General features: G+C 54.1%; 6 protein-coding genes across 6 annotated transcripts; 2 read left to right on the top strand and 4 right to left on the bottom strand.

Annotated features, from left to right (window-relative positions):
- Positions 1–1,773: 1,773 nt before the first annotated feature.
- BDY24DRAFT_416779 (uncharacterized protein) lies at positions 1,774–2,802 on the bottom strand (the record flags this gene model as incomplete). The annotated part of the gene is made up of 3 exons (XM_076643624.1): positions 1,774–2,404; positions 2,508–2,703; positions 2,775–2,802. 3 exons carry the CDS (start codon positions 2,800–2,802, stop codon positions 1,774–1,776), a joined length of 855 nt encoding a protein of 284 aa, XP_076495038.1.
- An 848-nt stretch (positions 2,803–3,650) lies between these two features.
- BDY24DRAFT_371217 (uncharacterized protein) lies at positions 3,651–4,462 on the top strand (the record flags this gene model as incomplete). The annotated part of the gene is made up of 3 exons (XM_076638147.1): positions 3,651–3,773; positions 3,854–4,188; positions 4,354–4,462. 3 exons carry the CDS (start codon positions 3,651–3,653, stop codon positions 4,460–4,462), a joined length of 567 nt encoding a protein of 188 aa, XP_076495039.1.
- Positions 4,463–5,666: 1,204 nt separating this feature from the next.
- On the top strand, positions 5,667–8,077 carry BDY24DRAFT_416781 (Hsp20/alpha crystallin family protein; the record flags this gene model as incomplete). Its single annotated transcript, XM_076643625.1, has 5 exons — positions 5,667–6,232; positions 6,538–6,993; positions 7,125–7,204; positions 7,485–7,545; positions 7,651–8,077. 5 exons carry the CDS (start codon positions 5,667–5,669, stop codon positions 8,075–8,077), a joined length of 1,590 nt encoding a protein of 529 aa, XP_076495040.1.
- A 1,617-nt stretch (positions 8,078–9,694) lies between these two features.
- On the bottom strand, positions 9,695–11,442 carry BDY24DRAFT_395161 (uncharacterized protein). The gene is made up of 7 exons (XM_076641271.1): positions 11,041–11,442; positions 10,493–10,916; positions 10,358–10,403; positions 10,176–10,280; positions 10,032–10,090; positions 9,855–9,949; positions 9,695–9,751 (listed from the first exon to the last, which is right to left on the bottom strand). The coding sequence occupies exons 1-7, from the start codon at positions 11,132–11,134 to the stop codon at positions 9,735–9,737; spliced, it is 840 nt and encodes a 279-aa protein (XP_076495041.1). The 5' UTR covers positions 11,135–11,442; the 3' UTR covers positions 9,695–9,734.
- Positions 11,443–12,366: 924 nt separating this feature from the next.
- ASC1 (40S ribosomal protein RACK1 ASC1) lies at positions 12,367–14,238 on the bottom strand (the record flags this gene model as incomplete). The annotated part of the gene is made up of 8 exons (XM_076643626.1): positions 12,367–12,411; positions 12,530–12,626; positions 12,721–12,986; positions 13,257–13,332; positions 13,410–13,529; positions 13,663–13,814; positions 13,963–14,030; positions 14,127–14,238. The coding sequence occupies 8 exons, from the start codon at positions 14,236–14,238 to the stop codon at positions 12,367–12,369; spliced, it is 936 nt and encodes a 311-aa protein (XP_076495042.1).
- Positions 14,239–14,452: 214 nt separating this feature from the next.
- On the bottom strand, positions 14,453–20,785 carry BDY24DRAFT_395168 (uncharacterized protein). Its single transcript, XM_076641272.1, has 25 exons — positions 20,470–20,785; positions 20,092–20,207; positions 19,860–19,912; positions 19,746–19,777; positions 19,572–19,606; positions 19,392–19,453; positions 19,232–19,301; positions 19,018–19,130; positions 18,276–18,912; positions 17,715–18,172; positions 17,522–17,618; positions 17,383–17,449; positions 17,139–17,304; positions 16,972–17,073; positions 16,794–16,897; positions 16,586–16,703; positions 16,218–16,510; positions 16,016–16,130; positions 15,785–15,935; positions 15,560–15,637; positions 15,435–15,495; positions 15,245–15,333; positions 15,119–15,171; positions 14,889–15,051; positions 14,453–14,812 (listed from the first exon to the last, which is right to left on the bottom strand). The coding sequence occupies exons 1-25, from the start codon at positions 20,564–20,566 to the stop codon at positions 14,771–14,773; spliced, it is 3,372 nt and encodes a 1,123-aa protein (XP_076495043.1). The 5' UTR covers positions 20,567–20,785; the 3' UTR covers positions 14,453–14,770.
- Positions 20,786–21,183: the final 398 nt, after the last annotated feature.

The raw sequence follows: 21,183 nt of genomic DNA on the forward strand, positions 1-21,183 counted from the left end.
CCAGCTGCTCCGTTCTTGGACGATCCTCCACTGGCGACGACGGTGGTGGGCGAGCGAGCTTTAGCATTGGGAGTGGGTGTCTTTGTCGTCGATGATGGGGAATGGGAAGCTTTGCCGCCGTTGCTCGTCCGAGAGGGTTTGACGGTGGGAGGTTGAGAGTCCGATCCATCCTCCGAAGCGGACGAGTTGTTGTTGTTGTTGTTGTTGTTGTTGGCAGGAGGGACGGAAGGACGACTTCGTCGAGCGTAGGAAGGGCGTCCGTTTCCGTTCACCGCCGAAGAGGGAGGAGGAGGAGCTGATGCTGCTGCTGCTGGTGGTTGACGCCGCGAGGAGGAAGCTGACGAGCTGGATGGGGAGGTAGATTTGAGTCCGTTGGATTTAGGAGAGGGACCTTTGAGTGGTTTGGAAGTGGAGGAGGAGGAGGATTCGACGACGACACTCTTGGGACGACGTCGAGCTGAAGGAGCGACCTCCTTCCCGTTCGAAGTAGACGGGTGACCGTCCTCGACCTTGATCTTCTTGGGAGGTGGGGGTAGATCTTCTTCGTCGTCTGCTTGATCCTCTTGTTCTTCCTCTTGATGCTCCTGCTGCTGCTCCTCTTCTTGCTCATCCTCATCCTCGTCAGGCGTGAGATCGCTGTCTCCTTCCTCCTCCCCGTCGTTCCACATGCCCGATACCCTAACAGCGTTCGACGTCCCACTCCCTGAAGCTACAGGAGGAGCTTCTTCCTCGACTGTATGCTCCTCCTCGTCCTCCTCTTCGTCCTCGTCTTCGTCCTCTTGCAGAGGCGGCGGCGGCGGAGGAGGAGGTTGTCTCCTCCTAGCGTCCTTTGGGAAGGGTTTTATCCGACTCGTTGTAGCTGAAGGAGGTTGGTGCTCGGATGCTGAAGGAGGTGGACTCGATCTCGGGGATGCTGGGAGAGGTTCGGTAGTTGAGGTTGGGGAGGAGGAAGGCGAAGAATCTGCTGGTGGCGAGAGGGCGGAGGAGAGAGATCTCGGAGCTGGAGGTCGGTAGGCCGATGCTGGAGGTTCAGACTCGTTGGAAGGATCGTCTTGCTCGTTCGGATTAGGAAGTCGAGAGAGAGCTGAAGACGAGGAGGAGGAGTAGTTGGTAGGAGGAGCGAACGGGTTGGGTCCTTTGGAGTTTGTGGCGAGGGGAGGAAGGGAAGGAGGAGGAGGAGGAAGGGAGGAAGGTTGTTGGCTCGGAGGAGCTTCTTCTTCTTCTTCTTCTTCCTGCTGAACTCCATCCATCGACTCGACTGCATCCTTGACTTCCTCGTCGTCCGAACCATCCAACGACGAGAGATCCGACGAGGTAGAGGGAGGTTTGACCGAGACGGTGAGCGAAGGAGAAGCCTGCTTGGAGCTGCTCGACATGACGAGGAAGGGCGAGAGAGAAGAAGGAGGGAGGCCACTAGGTCGGAGGGAGGAAAGACGGAGGGGTAGGGACCTGGAATAGGTGCAGAAGGGTGGGAGGGAGAGAGAGAGATGGAGGGAGGGAAGGGTTTTGGGGGAAAGGCGAGAGGAGAGTTCACAAGAAGGTTGGAGAGAGAGAGAGAGAGGAGAAGGGAAGGTCGCGAGGGAGGTCGGCATCCGTCCCTCCTGCGCGCGCGGAGAATCTCGTTGTCATGCAGAAGTCAAGTTCGAGAGAAGATTTTTGAGAGCAAACATGTATTGGTTCGAAGGAACACTACGACCGAGTAAAACAAAGAACGAGATAAATTGAAACAAAACAGAGCACAGATCTTCCCAAAATCAAACACGTCCGTCCTGTCTACCTCCCTCGCGTCCTCCCCTGCCCATCCTTCTTCTTCTCCTCCCCGTTGAACGCGTCCCAAGCCATCTTCTTCAACCCAGCCACCGTCTCCTCCCCTACAGTCCCCACCACCTTATCCATGAACCCTTTCACCACTTCCTCCACTCCTCCCTCTCCTCCTCCTCCTCCAGCCCTCTTGGGCGTCTCCCCAAACACATCCTCGAACAATCCCTTCGAATCCACCTTCCCTCCCTTCTTGCTCCTCGTGTTAGCGGAAGGCGACCCACTCTTCCCTTCACTCTTGGGGAGGAACGAATCCCAAACGTTCGAGTTCGAGTTCGCCTTCTTCTTCTTCTTGTTGTTGGACGACCGTTTGGTCGACGACGAAGTAGCTGAATCCGAGTCGGGAGAGAAGTACTTGTACGCCCACGCTCCCACGTTCTTGACGGCTTCGGTGTTGTCGGAACCGAGGTACCAGGCTGCGAGGGTTCCGAGGGAGGAGAGACCTCCGAGGGAGGCTGCTGAGGAGACGAGGGAGGAAGCCGTGGAGAAGGTGGAACGGAGAGCGGTGGTGTCGCCTTGATAGAGGGAGTAGAGGAGAGTTCCGAAGAGAGCGAGACCGCCGTATTTGGCGGCGAAGATGAAGGATCTGAGAGTTGAAAGTGGGTCAGTTTGACGTTTGAAGGGAGGAGGGGGCTGAGGGAGGGAGGGAGGGAGGGAGGAGGAGGAAAGGAAGGGATGGTTGAGCTCACCTCCAAGCTACCCTCGCTGCCCTCATGACACTGAGGAACCCAAAGTAGAGAGCGACGAGACTCATGAGGAGAGGCATCTGGTCGAGAAGAAACCGAGGTGCATAGCCTGAGAGAGTCGAGTCCGCTTGAGTCGCGAACGAGTCGAGGTGGGATCGAGCGAAGTTGAGGATGGGAGCAGGGAGGAAGGGTCCTAGAACTGTTGTAGCAGAGAGGGAAGAGGTCAAATCATGATTCTGGTCATTCTGGGAGAGAAAGGGAAGGACCTACCACTCGTTACCATGGTTGAGAAGTCCATGGTTTAGGAGATGGGGTCGTGGTTGGAGGTCAAAGGAGGAAGGGAGGGAGAGGGAGCTCTTTTGAAGCTCCAGCGAGTTTCTCTCCCTCGTCATCGACCTCTCGAGCTTGCTTTTCTGCGAGATCAGCCTCCGCTGGGGAAGGACTGGTGGACTGGAGACACTGCGATATAGATGAAGATCGGTTTAATCTCGAATCACGAAGTTCTGAGCCCTCCCGGCTTCCTCCAAAAGAAGACACGACGCGCCGCTTCGAGTCGTGAGAGAGCTGTTGTTTTGATTTTAGAAGTGCTTCGTCTGTCTTCATTTAACCAATCTGGGAGGACTTAATAATCTGGTGAGATAGAATCTGGGTCTCACTGAGGTGCTGGGACGTGAAGAGGTCGGTTTGCCGTTGGTCGTTCGACCCAAACGCGACGCGGTTCGAGTCGACTGAGTGAGTCTAGGACGGCTTTCTATGACCTTAAAAACGCAGTCTGACTACTGCAGCACCTCGTCTCTCTGTCTTTCCTTTGACTCTCCCCTCCTTTCCTCTTTAGGAAAGGTTTGATTCAGCCCTTGGCCGCTGCGCTCGACGGATGTCTCCCTCTTTCACCCGAAACCCGGTTTTTCGATGAGAAATTTGACACGTCCTCTGAGGAAGTTTTTCTCTTCTCATTCTCGTCTTCAACCTCTTCCTTTTTGCTTCAAAAATAGGGAATCGACCTCTGCGCGTCGATCCATTTAGAACCGCACCTCCTCCTCCTTCCCTTCTTTGAACCTCCAACCATCACCTTCCCTCCCTTCCTTCCCTTCCAATCCACCCCCCCATCCAACCTCTCAAAAGCTCTTTAGCCTCCCCTCCTCCAACATGCAATCCGCCACTTCCCACTCTTCTTCCCCTCTCAAATCCAAGCGAAAGTACTCGGACGACAACACCAGCTTCGAAGGAGGAGGAGAGCAGGCTCTCTCCCATTCCTCTCCTACTCACAAGGTTCGTTGCTCTCCCTCCTTTTCTTACCTTTCGTTTTCGCGTCGCTGATCTCTTCTGGCTCTTCTTTTGATCCTATACAGCACGCTCGACGACTCAACCTCTCCTCCCTACCCAAAAGAACGCCTTCCTTCGCGTCGTCGCGCTCTGGAACGAATCAGGTTCCTCCTCCTTTGCAAGAGGACGTTGGGATGATGGACGTCGACAACGGCTCTACCTCTTCGGACTCGGATGAGCTTGAGCTTCCCACCCCTTCCTTCCCTTACCCTTCGAACCTTCAGTACCCCTTCGGTCTCACGGGAGGAGTGGCGAAGCAGGGAGGAGGAGGAGTAGGAGGAGCTCAAGCTCAGCACGAAGGAATGAGCGTCGATGAGGTTCAGGTTGGATTGAGAGGTCCGAAGGCAGGGCAGTTGCATGGGTGAGTTTCCGGATCTTCTCTTCCCCATCTCTAGAAGGGATTGTCGCTTTGGGACGGGGTTGTTGGACCTGAGAGCCTAGGCGAAAGCATAGTCGGAGGGAGGTCGGACGAGCGGGTAGAATCTGAGCTGACCTTCGTCCCTCTCTCCCTCCCTCCTTCGTTCAGTTCCCAATGCACCTCGATCCCTCGAGTCGTTCTCTCTCACCCTCTTCCTTCAGGAGAACGATCCCTCTGGAGCGTCTGTCAGGATTGCGGAGCCGTCAGCCCTTGCTGAGCTCGAATCGAAGGGTGAGTTCTCTCGTTCAGCCCTCGGGATGGATGGCTTGCGTCCGCCGTCCTCTCTTTCTCCCTTCAGCACTAACACCATCCCTTTCCTTTCTTCCTTTGGCTTCGTTTCGATTCTTTTTCCAGACCCATCTCGTTTTCGCCCGCATACATCCCTCGTCTCTTCGCATTTTTCTTCTCTCTCTTCCCGAAACGGATTCAAACCCACGCCTTTCACGTCCCTTTCTCCTCCCTCTCGCTGCATCCCTCTTTGCTTTGCTTTGCTTTCCTTTCTCTCGCTCTCGAACCTTCTCGTTCACAGAGCTCTTTTTTACTTCATAAAAACATCTAGGATTAAACACTAACCCCAAAACAACGGATCCCCGACTCGTTTGTTTCGTTCGTCCAGTGTAGCCTTCTTTTCGTCCCTCTTTTGGTGCTTCTCTCCCGGTCTGTGACTATTCGCCTTTCCTTTTCTTTTCTTCTCTTTCTCATCTCGTCCCATCCACTTCCTACCGTCCTTGCTTGTACTCTTTCACTCTCTAGTCTAGCTAGCCTCTTTGGTCGCTCTCTCGCTATCTATCTAGCCTTTCCCTTTCATCCCTCCCTCTCCTTCTCGTCTTGACTGTTCTCGTTCGACGCCTGTAACTTCTCTCTCGATTTTGTAACAAAGAAACTCTCTGATAACAATGAAGCTGTGTACTCTCTACTGTCTGAAAGCTGCGAGAGAGAGAAGGAGCAAAAGTGAAAGAAAGCTATCCCGAAGTGGTCGAAACTGATCGGCGCGCGCGAGAGAATTCGAGGGGACGAGCGAGTATAGAGGTCGGAGTAGCCCTCTACATCAAACCACCAGCACCTCCCTCCCTCTTTCCTTTCTCTTTCCCTACAAGCTCAGGCTTCGCTCCTCCTCCTCCACGACCTCCTCCTCTGCCAGAGAAATCGATGAGAGCTTGACCACCTCGCCTCGCCTCGCCTCCTCTCTCTCTCCTCTCTCTCCCTTCCCTTCCCTTCCCTTCCGCCTTCGATCCCAATCCCTCCCTCCTACGACTCCCCTACCCTCGAGGACTCCAAATTTTTCACTCGAACCTCACACGGACGCTCCCAGGGAGGATTTTAACGGGTTTTCCTCGTTAAGAAGCTCGGTTCAAAGGGACGGAAAACACACTCGCTCTCCTTCCAACTTTCCAACAACTCAACACACCCTCCCTTCAACGATGCCTTTCCGGTTCTCGTCCTCCCATCCTCCAACGACTTCCTCCTCGTCGTCCTCGTCGTCGTCGTCTTCTTCGTCGTCGTCTTCTACTTGTTCGACTTCTACGGCCACCAACCACGAATCGAGCGCAAACTTTGCTCCCTCCCTCTCCTCCTCCTCCTCCTCCTCTTCGACCCCCCGCCGTTCCCCGGCCTTCTCTCTAGGACTCCCTCCTCCTCCTCCTTCCTCTCTGTCCAACCACCATTACGAACAGCACCATCCAGACTCAGCATCCATAGAACCTTCTTGCTCTCCTGCATCCTCCTCGGGAGCATCGAGCGAGGTTGAATCCGAGTTTGAATCGAACGGAACGAACGACGGAGGAGGAGGAGGGAGGAGGGGGACCCTCGGGAAGAGGAGAAGCGGGGTCAGCACGGCAGCTTCAAGTTGGCATTCTCTCCTAGAGGGAGCGACGGCAGCAGGAGGGAGCGAGGCGGGAGAGGAAGATACTCCGAGGGGAGAGAAGCCGCCCGCTCTCAAGGGAGCAGGAACGAACGAGCTCGACGTGGCTGGTTCAACCCTTCGAGGGTGAGTCTCTTTTTCTTTTCTTTTCTCGTCTTCTTTCTCGTTCACGTCGGATTCGTTCGTTCAACAAGGGAGCGAAAAGTTTGTCGCTACCCGCAAAACGGTCTCAACGCCTTCTCTACAAAAACTGGCTTGTTTACAAGTCCTTTTTTGTAATGAAGCGGTGTCCAAAAATCAAACGTCATCCCCAATTCATTCCAAAGCAAAACCAAACAAAAACCCTCTCTCTCTCTTTTTGCTGACTCCTCCTCCTCTCTTTCTCTCTTCAAACGACCACCAACCAACCAACCAACAAACAACTCTTACAGACCTCCTTCGCCTTCCTACTTCCCTCAATCCCCTTCCTTCCCACCACCACCTACCAACAACAACAGCACGACCCTTCCCTTCCCTCACCACACCTCTCCTCTCACCACGTCCCCTTCACCCGCCGCACCTCCTTCCTCCTTCCGTCTCCCTCCTTCCACGCACCACCACCCAACGCCCTCCATCTCCACCACGCTCTCCACAGACTCGACCAACTCGACCTCTCGCTCTTCCGTCTTCTCCACCGCTTCCTCCTCGTCGAGGTCGTCCTTCTCGAGCACAGGCTCCGGATCGTCCTGCTCCGTCTCGACACCCATCCTTCCTCAGCCCTGGCCGCAAGCGGACCTCTCCCTCGCTGGAACACCGGTCGGGAAGGGAGAAGGAGCAGAGGAGGACGCGTTGGTGGTAGAGACGAGCGAGGAAGGCTATCTCGTCATCGCGAATCTGCCTGGGTTCTCGTCAGTTCCTTCCCCTTCCCCTTCGCCCTCCCTCCCTTCTTTTTGCCTTTGCCGCTTTTGCGTTGGTTCGTTGGTTCTACGACGAAGGAGAGACTGAAACTTATACTTCCTCTCTTCGTTTCGATAAACAGACTGGACTGCATCACGATCGCTACAAAGCAGAGGAGGACGTTGCACATTGTGGCGGATCGATGGGAACGGGAATCAGGAGGTGGGTCGACCCTTTTCCTTCTCCTTTCTCCTTTCGTTTCCAAAACGAGACCCCTCGTCACACCTCCTCCTCCTCCTCGACCCTCTCTTTCTCTCCTCTGCCAAGCGCAAGAGGAGAAAGACGGAAAAAAAAATCCACCTCCCCTTTCCTTTCCCCTTCACCCTTCGTCCCTCCTCCCCTTTCGACGAAAGCTTGTTTCAGAGTTCAACGTTTTCAAGCACGAGCTGACTTCTCTCCTCCTCTCCTGTTTACCTTTTCTTCGCCTTTCTCTACTCTACAGCTCACTTTGAACGAAAAGTCACGTTTGGACCCGACGCGAACTTGTTGAAGATTCGAGCTCAGTGCGTCGTCGCCCGTTCCCTTTCTCTCCTTCCTTTCGACGCGTCTTCTCTCGAACTGACCCGACCTTTCCGTGCTTTCTCTTCCTTCGCTTACCGCTCTCATAGATTCGACGGCAACTACCTCAAAGTCACCGTCCCTCGGCACCCTCCTCCCTGTTCCAACGCCTCGACCGTCGCCAAAGCAGCCTACCGATCCTCCGCTCCGTCCATGCCTTCCCGCTACCCTTCCGAGTCCGGTTCCGGTTCCCACTCCTCCTCGTCGACCTCGAGGGACCCGTCCCCTCGATCGTCCCTCCCTGAAGCCCACTACTCGAAGAGGGAAGGATCGGTGATGCAGTCCGGAGCGACGAGGACGGCGGTGAACTACTCGCCTTCGAGGGACGTGGAGGAGGGAGGAGGAGCAGGAGGAGTGGTGGTGCCGGACGGGCTGGAGAAGTTGGGGTTGGGAACGACGAGGGAGGAGGTGGAGAGGGAGGTGGAGAGAGCGAGGGGGAGGGAGATGAGTGAGGGCGGAGGGAGGTACGCTTTTTGAGCGGGAGGGGAGGGAGGGAAACGGACGCTTTCGACTCTCGACTCTCAAACCAACCACACGCTCGACTTCGACTTCGACTTCATCAACCCACCGACACCATCAACAAGAAAAACTGTATCGAAACCGAACCCATCGACACCCAAAAACACAATACCCCTATTACCCCTACACTTGCACCCGTCGTTTTATTCCCCCAAGTCAACCCAACTCTCTCGGAATCGTCTCGTTCTCGTTCTCGTTCTCATTCCACCCCTTCCCTTCCCCCTCCCCCACCGCCATTTTAGCCTAGCTAGACTACCCCTTCTCGGACACTTACTTCTCTCTTCTCTCAAAAGAACACTTTTCTCCCACACCCACCGTCTATCTACCTTCTTCGTTTAGTTTAGAACTCCCTCTCTTCTTTACCGCGCCCAACCCTCCACTTTTGCTCTCTCTCTCTTCTTCTTCTTCTTGACCGTCTCCGTTTCTCGTTTCTCGACTCTCTCCACTCCACTCCCTACGCTGTATCGAATTTTTTTTTTTTTTTCCTTCTTTCTTCTTTTGCCTTTTGCCCCTGCCCCTGCCCCTTCCCATTCCATCTCTACGACCATCTCATTCTCCTTTCCTCTAGTCTATCACGTTTCTCTCGTTTACCCCACCCCCTTCCTCACCCTTCGTTTTCGTTGTTCGTTTTCGTTTTCGATTATACCACCACCACCCGCCCCTACCCATCCGAACTCCTCCAACCAACCCCCTTTTTCTTTTCTTCCTATTCTCTAACGAACTCTTCATCCCACCACCCTCCTTTACCGCGTTTCGTTTCACGTTTTTCCTTCCTTTCTCGATTTCTCGCTTTCTCTGCCACTGTGTCTTTTTTTTGCTCGTCGTGCCTCTTCGTTTGTTTCTTATCTACCACAACCACCCCACCCACCCCCCCACACCGCCCCTCGCCTCTTTCCCGACTCTTGTTGGGAGGGGTTGGATCTTTAATGTCTTCTTTACTTCTACGAGCGAGATGGGGTTGAGGGGAGAGAGAGGGAAAGGAGAACGGGAAACGGGAAACGCGTCCTTTTTCGAACTGACTGATGTACTGAATACTGAGTCCCCTTGTTGGAACAAGCTACTTGCGCTCGATCGGTTGAGGAACTATCTCTTTAGAGGGTCCTGGGAGGGGGTTCGTTGTCTTGAGTCTTCGGCTCGAGGGAGGGAGGGAGGAAGCGTGGAGAAGGAAAAGAAAAGAGAAAAAGATGAACTCGACGCCGAGCGGGAGCCTCGAGGTCGTTTCGAAAGAATCGAACGACCATCCATGGGAATGCTCTCGCTAGTCTAGACGAAGGTTTCTCCTTCTTAGACGCGGGTACGTAGTCTCGCAGCTTTCCTATCGAGGCTTTGGTGGGAGGAGAGTCTTCGTCTTCGAGACGCGCGTCCTTTCAAGTTTTCGTCTCCTTTCTTTCGGGTCCATTCTTTCTTTCAAAGTGGAAGAAGCGACTCGTAGCCTGTGCTTGGGTTTGAGCGGAGAGCGACAGGGGTGTATCTCGACGACCGAACCGCTCTGTCAACTGAAAGGCTCGAGGATACGCGTTTTGTCGTTCTCGCTCTCGATCGATTTCGAGTTTCTCTTTTGAACACCGCCTAAGAGATTTCTATCCTTGCATCGTGATCTCGTCTCAAACCGTTTCTAAAAGATCTTGTAACCTAATCCCGCGCAACAACCAACCCAGACCAAACCGACACCCGAGTCAGCCCTTCCCTCTCTTCCCTTTGCTCTCTCCTCTCGTCGAAAACGAGTCTCACTCACCTCCGTCAACCAGCACGTCTGAGCCCGTCATGAACGTGAACTGGTTCGAGCACATCATCACCACCGATCTGGCTACTTCTTCCGGGGTGGCCATCCTGAGAGAATGAAACGACGCGTCGAGACAAAGATCAGTCTCGAGTGGAACGAGGGAAGGGCTGGAGAGATAAAGAGACGAACCTGTTCAAAGGAGTCCGAGTCATCCATTCGTTGACCCAGTCTTGATCTACTGAAGCGATCTGAGTTCGGTCGAGACCGAAAGAACAAAACGAACCGAATCAGGGAGACGCGTCCGAGTGCGGAGCGAGGGTTTACACGACGTACCATGTCCGTAGCGACGTAGCCAGGTGAGATGCAGTTGAGTCTGAATCCTTGAGGAGCCCATTCTCCAGCGAGGGACTTGGTGAAGGCTGTTACGGCTGCTTTGGACTGTTGATCAAAAATCGAGAGCGACGAACGAGATTGTCAGCTCCAGACGAGATGAGAGAGAGGAAAGGAAGACGAACGGCGTTGTAGGCAGCTTGCTTCTGGGGAGACATAGCTACGTGACCACTACACGAACGCGTTGAACCCATGGGACGAGATCAGTAAAGAGGGAAGGACGAGAGGAAGCACGTCGGTCGAGATCGACGTCGACTCACGAGACGCTCGACACGACAACAGCCACCTTCCCTTCCAACCCACCCTTCTCCTTCCTCCACCCTACCTCCTTACCCTCCCCACCTTCACCAAACCACCCCTTCACCGCTTCCCTCATCAAGTACATCGGTCCAAACGTGTTCAGTCCGAAAATCCCCTCCACGTCCTCATCGGTGTTGTCCTCGAAGTTCTTCCACAGCGACTTCCCAGCGTTCGCTACGATGATATCGAGCTCTCCTGCTCCTTCGAGATCGGGAGAGGCCTTGATAGCAGCGAGGAGGGCAATGTACTGGGTGGAGGAGGATCCATCGAGGAGAGGGAAGGCGGCGATCCTGTTGGAGGGGAAGGAGGAACGGAGGGAATCGAGGAGAGTGGAGATTTCGGAAGGAGGGGTGGAAGAGTAGGTGAAGGCTATGTTTGCTCCAGCTAGAAGGGAAAAAGAAGGAAGGAAGAGAGCCTTGGTCGTTGTTCGTTCGACGAAGCAGAGGAAAAGAAGGAAGGGAGGGAGGGAAAGTGAGCTCGTCGTCCGTCTCTCCCCTTTAAAGCTCACCTTCTGCGAGCTTCTTCACGATAGCAAGTCCAATCCCACGCCCTCCACCGGTAACCAACGCGATCTGTCCTGAGAAGTCTACTGAGATGGCCATGGTGAGAGTTGAAGGGGAACGAGGAACGATCCCTTTGAAAAACGAGGTTGAGAGGTCGGGGAGCTCGCACCGGCTGCTAGGAAAAAGTGACGTCGGCCTTTGGAGGAGGAGAAAGAAGTTTTTGAAGGTAGAGAAGACAAGACGTCGAGGCCATGGAGTGGATTCTGGCTCGGAGAAGGCACCGAAGTGGTGAACGAGTAGGGGCGATCGTAGCGCAGGGCAAGCCTGCCGTCCCCACACCTGATCTTGTTCTATATGTTTTTCTCGATATCCAGTCTAAACTAAAGTAGATAATCTGGACGATGGGGGTTTTTTTGAAGCGGGAAAATTGCTTTCCAACAGAGTCATGCGTCCTCCTGGCTCTCTCGCAGCTCGTCGTCGCCTCTGGCGACTCCTCCCTGCTCGTTCGCGGAGAGCATAGGGTAGAAAGACTCATCAGAAGTCGACTTGATCTTCTAATCAAGACTCCAGCCTCAAAGGAGAGGAAGAAACGGCGAGAAACGACGATGGAGAGCGAGACGCGTCGGGAACTCTGTTTCCGAGCGACGCAGAAATTCTCCCACTCTCGAAACAGGACAATAAATTCTCAAGAAAATCTAGTCCTGGAATCCGAAGAAAAAAGTCCACTATTCTGAACAGAGAGTGTGCTATTCAAAGTGGGGAATTTGGTCATTTAACTAGCAAAAGGGCAGGTTGATATACCCTCACCTGAAGGTGTGGGGAAAGGGAGGTCGATTCTTGTTTGGTTGGGGAACGCGTCTTGACCTCTCGTTCAATTGTTGCGCGCTGCTGCTAGAAAAGAGAGAAGGGAGGGCCAGAAAGGGTCAAGGGCAAGATCAGCTAAAGAACTAGTAGGAGGAAGAAAGGCAGGAAGGGTTCCTGGTCAGCAATGTTCTTTCTCAGTCGAAGGAAGCGCCTTCAAGTCCAGTCTCTCTCTTTCCTTTCCCAACACCGTCGCTCGTTCGTTCGAAAGTGAGAAGAGAGGATTGAAGAGGTGGGCCAGAAGCGAAGGTGGAAGGGAAGGGGATCGAGGGGTTGTGTGCGAGATGGGGGTGGGGAGGGAGGAAGAGGGCCGAGAAGAACGAGACCGAAAAAAACACCATCGAAAGCCATAAGGGCCTCGAATACCTCCGATTGATCATCAAAGTCGTGAAGAGAAGAGAAGAGAAAGACAAAAGTGTGTACCAAAAAGAGGCCATCCAGATCCTGCGAGCAAAGAACTGATTGAAATTTTAGGCGGTAACGACCCAGACTCGGACGAGGTTGTCGGAGAATCCCTGAGAGGAGAGAAGAAGAACGAAAGGGGAGGAGGGTAAGTATGGGATCGCGAGAAGAGCGAGGAGGGAAGAGAGGGGAAGGACGGAAGGAGGGACGAGTAGAGGAGACAAGACGTACAGCGAAGAGGGACTGTCCGTCAGCAGACCAAGCGAGGGAGGTGCACTCGACCTTCTTACCGTCAGCGACCTCGGGGTGAAGGTCGTCAACGATAGACCTGAGAAGGAAGGGAAGGAAGACGAAAGGTCAGCGTACGTTCGAAGGAGAGAAAGGATGAGACGAGAGAGAAAGGGAGGGAGAGGAAGACTCACTTGGACTCGAGGTCGAAAATCTTGATACCGGAAGCGGTAGCGGCACAGAGCCAGTATCGGTTAGGGGAGAAGACGAGGGCGTTGACGACGTCTCCAGCCTCGAGGGAGTAGAGGTGCTTTCCGTCGTTGAGGTCCCAGAGCATGGTGATACCGTCCTTTCCTCCGGAAGCGGCGAGCGAACCATCGGGGGAGACAGAGATGGTGTTGATGTAGCCGGTGTGTCCGTAGTGGTTGGTTCGGAGCTTGCACTTGGAGAGCTCCCAAACCTATATTGCGTTCAAAAAGGAAAGAGAAGGAGAAAGAGTCAGCGACCAGGTTCGAACAAGGGAGGCAAGCCAAAGCGAAACGAAGTGTAGGTAGGTAGAGGGAGGAATCAGAGATCTTGGTGATAAAATAATTCTCATTGGGCCAGATAGGACTCTCTGAAGTAGCAAATATATATCGATCATCATGTAGATGGAGGATGGGAGGGGAGGGAGGGGAAGGAGAACGACGGAAACGACGACTCGAAGCTGCTGAAAAGGATGAAAACGTACCTTGACGACCTTGTCCCATCCGGCGGAGACGATGACGGGGTTCAAGGGGTTGGGGGAGAATCGAACGCAGGAGACCCTAAAAGGAGCAAAGGAGGAAAGAAGGTTAGAAAACGGCGTCGACGAGAGCTCGAGGAGGGAAGAGAGGAGACTCACCACTCGGAGTGTCCCTCGTCCTTGATGTCGAACTTGCACTCTCCAAGGGTGTTCCAGAGCTTGATGGTTCGATCTCGGGATCCAGAGACAATCTGTCGGTTGTCGGCGGAGAAGGAGACGCTGAAGAAGAGGGGAGGGAAGGAAGGGAGGAGAGCGAGGTCAGCTTTTCGTTCCTCCTTTGCTCGCTCGTTTGACCGACAATCTTCGTTCTTTTTCGCACCGACAACTAGGAGATACGGGAGAGTGTACTCACGAAAGAACATCGGCGGTGTGACCAACGAATCGTCGGGTGGTGAGTCCGGTGTTGAGGTCCCAAAGTCGGAGGGTGTGATCCCAAGACGAGGAGAGAGCGAACTGTCCATCGGAGGAGATGACAACGTCGGAGACGAAGTGGTTGTGTCCGTGCTGAAGAGAGGGAGAGAGAGAAGAGAAGAAGGAGGAGAAGAGAAGAGGTCAGCAAAGGGAGGAAGAGAGGAGAGGAGAGGAGGACGGTGAGGTCGCTCGCTCTTGAAAAAAAGAGGAGGGAGGGGAGGAAGAGAGGGCTCAAACTTACCAGGATCTTCTTAGGGTATCCGTACGAGGTGTCGTCTCGGGTGAGCTGCCAGACGATGATGGTCTTGTCTGTAAAAAGAGGAGAGAAGAAAAAGAGCGATAAAAAGTCAGCAAAAAGGGAGGGGAGGAGGGGAGGGAGGAGAGGAGCTGAAAAGCTGAACGAACCTCGAGAAGAGGTCAAGATGACATCGGGGTTCTCAGCAGAGGTGGCGATGGCAGTGACCCATCCTCCGTGTCCCTCGAGGGTTCCCTTGAAAGTGAGAGATTCGGTAGACATTATTCCTGAGTAAGAGTGAGTGGTGGCTGAGGGCAAGAAGAAGGGAGGGAAGGCGAGGAAGAAGAGCGGTTCGAATTCGACGTTACAAAAAAGGACGCCAGCGGGTTGAGCCTCTCGGAAAGGAACCATCCTCGACAAGGTTTGCTACTGTACGAGATCCAACAGGAAGACGAAAGAGATGGACACTTTTTTTTTGCTCGCTAAAAATGCAGTCAAGCGAACGCAAAGCTTCCTCGCAAGGGACGCGTCTGAGTCCCAGCTCGTCCCTCTCTTGCTCTCTCTCCCCTTCTTTCAACTCCTCCCTCAAACGACGAACGAGCAGATCTTCTAATACACCGAGACCGGAGTTTGTTTTGTAAGCGTGCTAAGCTAGAGAAACTAGATAATTTGAAACGAAAACGAGACGGAACGAGAGAGCCAGCGAGAGAGGGAAAGAAAACGAAAAGAGAGATGATAGACGAGAGGAGACGGTGTCCGTATGTAGCTACTGTAGATCCCAAAAGAAGAGAGATAGGCGAGAACGAGGACGAGCTTAGAGAGCCTCGGGAGAGATGTCTCCGAGGGTGTTCATGTCCTGCGAGAAGGGAATGAAAAGAGGAAGAGTCAGCGACGAGTGACGGGAGAAAGACGTCGCTTCGACAGAGACTCACCGAAGTCGAGTAAGCAGAGTAAGGAGTCTGATCTCCGTATTCCGAAGGAGTGGCGATGTGCTCGTCGAAGTAGTGCTTGGCTGTCGACCTGGGAGTTCGAGGGGTCTTGGGCAACCTGCAAGAGATTCCGACCTGAAGAATACTGTAGGCGACGAGTCCAGTCCTGTAGAGAGTCGAAAAGAGGAAGGTCAACTTTAGCTTCGAGGATTTACGAAGTAGAATTGACTCACCATCCAGTCTGATGAGAAGCTCCGAGTCCTCGACCAGTGTTCCCGTCGAAGAACTGGAAGGAGACGAGAAGAACGAAGAGTCAGCGAACGAAGTCGACGAGCTCTCGAAATCGACGAAAGACTCACCTCGTGGAAGCTGAGGTAGCTCTGGAAGTGAGGGTCCTGGTTCATCATGACGTTTCCTCCGTTGTAGGCTCGGTTACCCTCCTCGTCCTCTGAAGAAAAGCGAGCGAGCGAAGGCAAGGAGAGAACGCGTCAGTCGACGAGCTTCGAGCAAGAAGGAGAAGGAGTAGGAGTAGAGTGAGGGAGAACTCACTAGCGAAGATGTGGATCATTCGATGCTGAATCTCCTCAGCGGCGGCTCCGAGGTTCATGAACTGGTGAGGGAAGAGAGGGCGTCAGAAAGGGAGATGAAGAGAGCGGGAAAGAAACGAAACTCACATCTCCCGATCCAGTTGGGCACTCGACGAGACAGTCCTCTCCGTAGTACTGGTGGAATCGTTGCAGAGACTCGACAAGCTGAGAGGGAAAGGAAGGAGAGGAAGGAAGAGGGTCAGCGACGGCGAGAGGACGTTCGGAAGGCGAGTCGGAACTCGGAAGGCGATTCTCCCCTCTCGACACTCGTTGCCTTCTCCGTCAAACTGAGGTAAGAAGTCTCAAACTCACCAAGAAGTTGACGGCGAGCCAGATGGGACCTCTCCAATTCGAGTTTCCTCCAAACATGCCCGACTTCGAGTCTCCAGGCCAGTACCCGACTCCGAATTTCTCTCCGTTGACATCCATCTCCCAAGGGTTCTTGTCGTGGTACTTCGAGAGCCTGTGGATGCGAGGATTGAAAGTCAAATGGTTCAGCGAAGGAAAGAACGAGGCGAGGAAGTCGGAAAGCTCGAAACTCACGATCGAATTCCGAACTCGGAGAGGAACTCCTTCTCATCCAACATCTTTTCGAGGATCCGAACGAGTCGCTCCTTTGAGGCGAGAGCGAGCAAACGACGATCGGCCTTTCCGGCAGCTGGGAACGATCGCAAATGGAAAAGGGGAGGGGAGACGAGAGTCAGCTAATCGTCTCGACATCGTTCGTTCCTGTTTCTCGACTCACTCTTCATGTTGGCGATGTTCCTGTTCGAGAGCTCGGGTCTGTTCTCCAAGAACCAATCCATCCTCTTCTTGAATCCAGGGAACCTCTTGATCACGTCGGGTTCGAGAGTGAGGGTAGCGTAGAGAGGGATCAAACCGACGAGGGAGTGAATCGGGATCTGCTGAGTGTGACCGGGTCCCCAAGAGATGGCGTCGTAGTAGAATCCGTCCTCCTCGTTCCAGAGAGACTGAGACTCCTCCTTGGGTCCCTCGAAGGTCATGGCGTCCGAGATGAAGAGGAAGTGCTCGAAGAACCTGCGAAGGGAGAAAACGCGTCGAAGGAAAGTCAGCGAGGACGAGATGGAAGCAGAGAAGGCCGAGAGAACGTACTTGGAAGCAATATCCTCGTAGGTAGGGTTGTGCTTGGCGAGTTCGAGAGCGATGTTGAGCATGTTGAGACAGAAGAATCCCATCCAAGCGGTTCCGTCGGCTTGACGAAGGACTCCTCCTGAACGAACGAAGAATGAGCGGAAGACGAGGCGTGTGGTCAGTGAAAGCTTTTGAGTCGTCTGCAAGGCATGTGAGCGAAGGTACGAACCGGTAGGAAGAGGCTCGGATCTGTTGAAAGGACCGATGTTGTCGAGTCCAAGGAAACCTCCCTCGAAGACGTTGTTTCCCTCGGAGTCCTTTCGGTTGACCCACCTGTTTTTCGAAGGAGAAGAAGTCTGAAATCAGTAGCCGAGACTTTGAAGGGATAGCAGAGAGCTTCAACGAACCAGGTGAAGTTGATGAGGAGCTTCTGGAAGACTCGCTCCAGGAAATCGAGATCCTCTCGACCGAACAGCTTCCTCTCGATCTTGAAGACTCGGAAAGTAGCCCTGAACGAACGAACGAGGTCGAGGTCAGCTTCGATGCATCGAAAAAGAAGGAGAGAAGAACGCACCAAGCGTGAACGGGAGGGTTGACGTCGCTGAAGTTCCACTCGTAGGCGGGAAGAGCTCCGTCGGGTTTCATGTACCACTCTCGAGTGAGGAGATCGAGCTGCTTCTTGGCGAAGGCGGGATCGACCATGGCGAGAGGAATGCAATGGAAAGCGGTATCCCAAGCGGCTGAAAGGAGAGGAGAGAACGAGGGAGTCAGCGAAAGGTGCGAGGAGAGGAGGAAGGAGAGTCGAGATGGAAACTCACCGAAGAAGGGGTACTCCCACTTATCGGGCATGGAGAGAATATCGGCGATGTGCATGTGCTTCCAATCCTGTGGGAGATAAAGACGAGAACGAGTCAGTTCCGACTCGACGAGGGGAGGGAGGAAAAGACGGAAACGAACCTTGTTTCGAACCCACTTCCTCTCGGGAGGAGGAGCAGGCTGTCCAGGATCTCCCTCGATCCACTCCTTCTGAATGAACTGGTAGAACTGCTTGGTCCTGGTTGCGTCGAAAGGAAAGAAAGAGAGGTGATCAGCTCACGAAGAGCGCGACGCGTCGAGATCGAAGAGACGAGGAAGACGAAGCTCAACTCACCACATCATTCCTCCCAACGCCTGCCTCATGATGTTCCTCAAATCCTCACTGATGGGTCCACTCGCCAACTTCCCGTAAAACTCGTCGGCATCCGTCCTTCGATCCTCGATGCAGTCGTCGAACGCTTCCTCGTCGGTGACGGTCTCGTCGTCCTCCGCCTCGGCAGGAGTGAGCTTGAGCCTAACGACGACGCATCCTCCTCGAGGAGGAACCTGAAGGAAGGAGTAGTGGGCAGCCGACTTGGTTCCTTCCTTGTCGGGGTTGACAAACTGACGAGGAGCCTGAGGTCCTCCAGGAGTGGTCTCTCCGTCCTCCTCCTCGTCCTCCTCGACGTCTCCCTCGGACTTCTTGGACGCCTTGACGGGAGCTTTGGGAACGGCAGGTCGATGGGAAGGAACGATATGGTCGTGGAAGGCATCCTTGACGTATTTGGACTTGTTGGTTCCTCCGTAGAGTCGCTGCAAACGAAGGGAGAAAGAGACGCGTCGAAGTCAGCCCAAGCTCTTCCGCCTCGCTCCTCTTCTAGCTATCGAGCCAGCTTAAATGGGACAGTAGACTCACCTCGAAGTTGGTATCGTTCTCAGTGAACAAAAGCTCGGGATGAACACTGGGTCCGTCGACGAGAACGACTCCTCCGTCGGCAGGAGCAGCGGGAGCTGGAGAAGGCGAGCAGTAGAGATGAGTCCTTCCGAGCGTCTCGTGGTCGACCTGGATGGTTCCCTCGGTAGTCTCGGCCATCTTGGGTCGGACGGGCTCGTCCTTGGGCCACGACCAGGTGTTTCGGAACCAAAGCTGAGGGATGATGTGAAGGTCGGCGGGTTCGGGTCCTCGGTTGTAGGCAGTGATTCGAATAGAGATTCCATCGGGTCCATCCTCGTCCTTGGCGTACTCGACGAAAACGTCCCAGTACCTTCCGTCGTCGAAGCTGTCGGTGTCGGTGATCTCGTACTCGTTGACCTCCCTTCCTCGGTTGACGCTCTCGTTGACGAGCTCCTCGTAAGGGTAGGCAGCTTGAGGGTATTTGTAGAGATACTTCATGTAACTGTGAGTCGGGGTCGAGTCGAGGTAGTAGTACATCTCCTTGACGTCCTCTCCGTGGTTTCCTTGGTGACCAGTGACTCCGAACAAACGCTCCTTCAGGTAAGGATCCTTGCCGTTCCAAAGAGACAGAGCGAAACAGAGTCGTTGATGGTTATCCCTAGATATCGTAGACCAAGAAGATATAACGAGTCAGCTCTCCGCTCAACGCTGAAAGACAAGAAGACGCGAGCTTCAACTGTTCGTCGAGAAGGCCTGGACTCACGAGATTCCTCCGATTCCATCCTCTCCCCACCGGTAAGCTCGACTCCTAGAGTGATCATGAGGGAAATGAGACCAGGCGTCTCCATCGGCAGAGTAATCCTCTCGAACGGTAGCCTGTTTTCAATCGAAGAGGAAGACGAGTCGAGGTCAGCTCTGCTCTCCCTCTCTCCCTCCCTCGAAGCTCCAACACGAGCGATAGAGATCTCGAAACTCACCCACTGCCTCTCCGACAGATAAGGTCCCCATCGCTTCCAGTGAGCGTTCTTCTTGTCGTCCTCGTCCAATCTGAAGGAGAGATCAAAAGCAAGGCGGAGTTCAGCCCAAACTGCTTCCGTTGTCCCTCGTTCATTCGAGAAGAGGAGGACGAGGACTTACCGGTACTCCTCGACACTTCGGTACTTGGGTCCCATACTCTGCATCAACCTCTCTCGAAGAGTCTACATGGAGCCAAAGGGGTAGGAACGGAGGGTCAGTCAGGTAAAGATCGAGTCGAGCGTCCGATCGTGGGATCTCGACGCCTTCGTCCTTCCTCCTCAGCAGTGGAGGTAGACTCGCCTTCTCAGGTGCAGGTCCAGCAGAATCATCGTCTCCTACATCGTCCAAAACGGTTCACGAAAACGAGAAGGAAGAAAAGGTCAGTTTTTCGAGGGAACCGAGTCGAGGCGAGGCCTTTGTCGAAACAAGCAGAACGATCCGCTTCCGACTAAGGCAGGAGATGGGAGGACGTACCCTCGTTGGGGATGGATTGTCGCTTTGGAAACCTGAGAGAGAGTACCATACGGGAGGGCGTGAGCTTCGTAGAAAAGAGAAGAGGCAGAGGACGAAGAAGGAGGATGGACTCACACTTCCTTCTCTCTCGTGCTCGGGAGGTCGGTGGGCGGCTTTGGGATGTTGATCTGAGAGCAACGAAGAAGCAAAAAATGGCCGTGTCAGCGTCTCAATCTTCGGTCATCTCGAAGCTCTCCTTCCAGGCCCTTCGTCGACTAGCCCGTGAAGTCCCGAGAGGAAGAAGAGGGGAGAGGAGGGAGGAAGAGGCAGGGAGGGAGGAAGAGGAGGAGAGAAAGCTGGGACCGACCTTGAGTGCGCCGGCGGCGGTAGAGATGGCCTCTACGGGATCAGAGATGGCCTCCTTGACGGTTTGGATAGAAGGGAGAGCATCTGCTTTGCTCGGAGGAGTACCGGCGGGGCCACCTGAGATAGCCACAAAGAGCAAGAAGCGGAGAGGGAAGAGTTGGGGAAGGAGGGAGGTGAAGGAGGGAGGGGACGGAAGAAGAACGTCAGCTCATCAGGTATAGATCTCCTTCAAGCGAAGAAACCTCTGCAGGAGCTCGAAGAGAGTCCCAGCCATGCTCTCGACGCTGTAGAACTCGAGAGAAGGAGCATTTCGTCGGTGCTGGGAGCTCCCTTCTTCCTCGACCTCCCTCTTGCTCTCGGTTGGTTCTTTGGGACTCACTCGACGAAGGGACGGGAGTCGATTGACCTGAAGCCGGAGGAGAAGGCTGAGGTGTAGACTTGGAGAAGATGTTCTTCTGAAGTCTCTTTGCCGTCATCTTGAAAGGAGAGAAAGAGGAGGGAAGGGAGCGAGAGATGGAGTTAGAGGAACTTGGGAGGAAGGAGGAGAAGAGGGATTTGCGATGGATTCTCCAGTCTCCCCTTCTCTTCCCCGGTGACGCGTTCGACACTGTTGGAGAACAAAAATCTTCATGTGTCCTCTTCCGACTTTGAGCTCAGATCTTCAGAGAGCGAGCGAGCTGCACACCCGAGAGAAGATTCTTGCAGTAGTAGTGAGATTCGCAAGAGGGAAGGAAGAAAGTCGGATTCGCTCTCCTTTTCAGCCCCCGTCCTATCTTCGAGCTCGGAACCCCTCTCCGCTAGATCCTCGCTTCCCAGCGATGAGAACAGAAAACCTTCGATCAGTAGTCGAGTCGTCGGCTCAAGCGGTGATCAGAGTTCGTTTCCAGCGAGGGAGGGGAAAGAGGCTGAAGAGGGGAGCGCATCGATGCAGGTCAAGGCTCAGAGTTGGGCCGCTGCTGTGAAAGTGCAAAGGAGTACGTACTCGTGGTATAGCAGGAGCCGATGGAAAGATGGGTCAAAGATGCTGAGGTCAGTCACAGAAGTGAAGAAGAAGAAATGAAGCGAACGAACGCGTCTCGCGAAACAGAAGCGA

Source organism: Mrakia frigida (genome assembly GCF_051309035.1).
Source record: "Mrakia frigida strain ATCC 22029 unplaced genomic scaffold BDY24scaffold_23, whole genome shotgun sequence".
Lineage (NCBI taxonomy): Eukaryota > Fungi > Basidiomycota > Tremellomycetes > Cystofilobasidiales > Mrakiaceae > Mrakia > Mrakia frigida.

Excerpts from the sequence above, each read along its gene's own strand:
- BDY24DRAFT_395161 (XM_076641271.1), bottom strand. The coding sequence starts at position 11,134 with ATGGCCATCTCAGTAGACTTCTCAGGACAGATCGCGTTGGTTACCGGT. Across the intron at positions 10,404-10,492 it reads GTTGTCGTGTCGAGCGTCTC|TGGTCACGTAGCTATGTCTC; the intron begins GTGAGTCGACGT and ends GCGTTCGTGTAG. Across the intron at positions 10,281-10,357 it reads AGCAAGCTGCCTACAACGCC|TCCAAAGCAGCCGTAACAGC; the intron begins GTTCGTCTTCCT and ends TTTGATCAACAG.
- BDY24DRAFT_395168 (XM_076641272.1), bottom strand. The coding sequence starts at position 20,566 with ATGACGGCAAAGAGACTTCAGAAGAACATCTTCTCCAAGTCTACACCT. Across the intron at positions 19,778-19,859 it reads AGCACGAGAGAGAAGGAAGT|GTTTCCAAAGCGACAATCCA; the intron begins GTGAGTCCATCC and ends ACTCTCTCTCAG. Across the intron at positions 15,496-15,559 it reads GCCCAACTGGATCGGGAGAT|TTCATGAACCTCGGAGCCGC; the intron begins GTGAGTTTCGTT and ends TTCCCTCACCAG.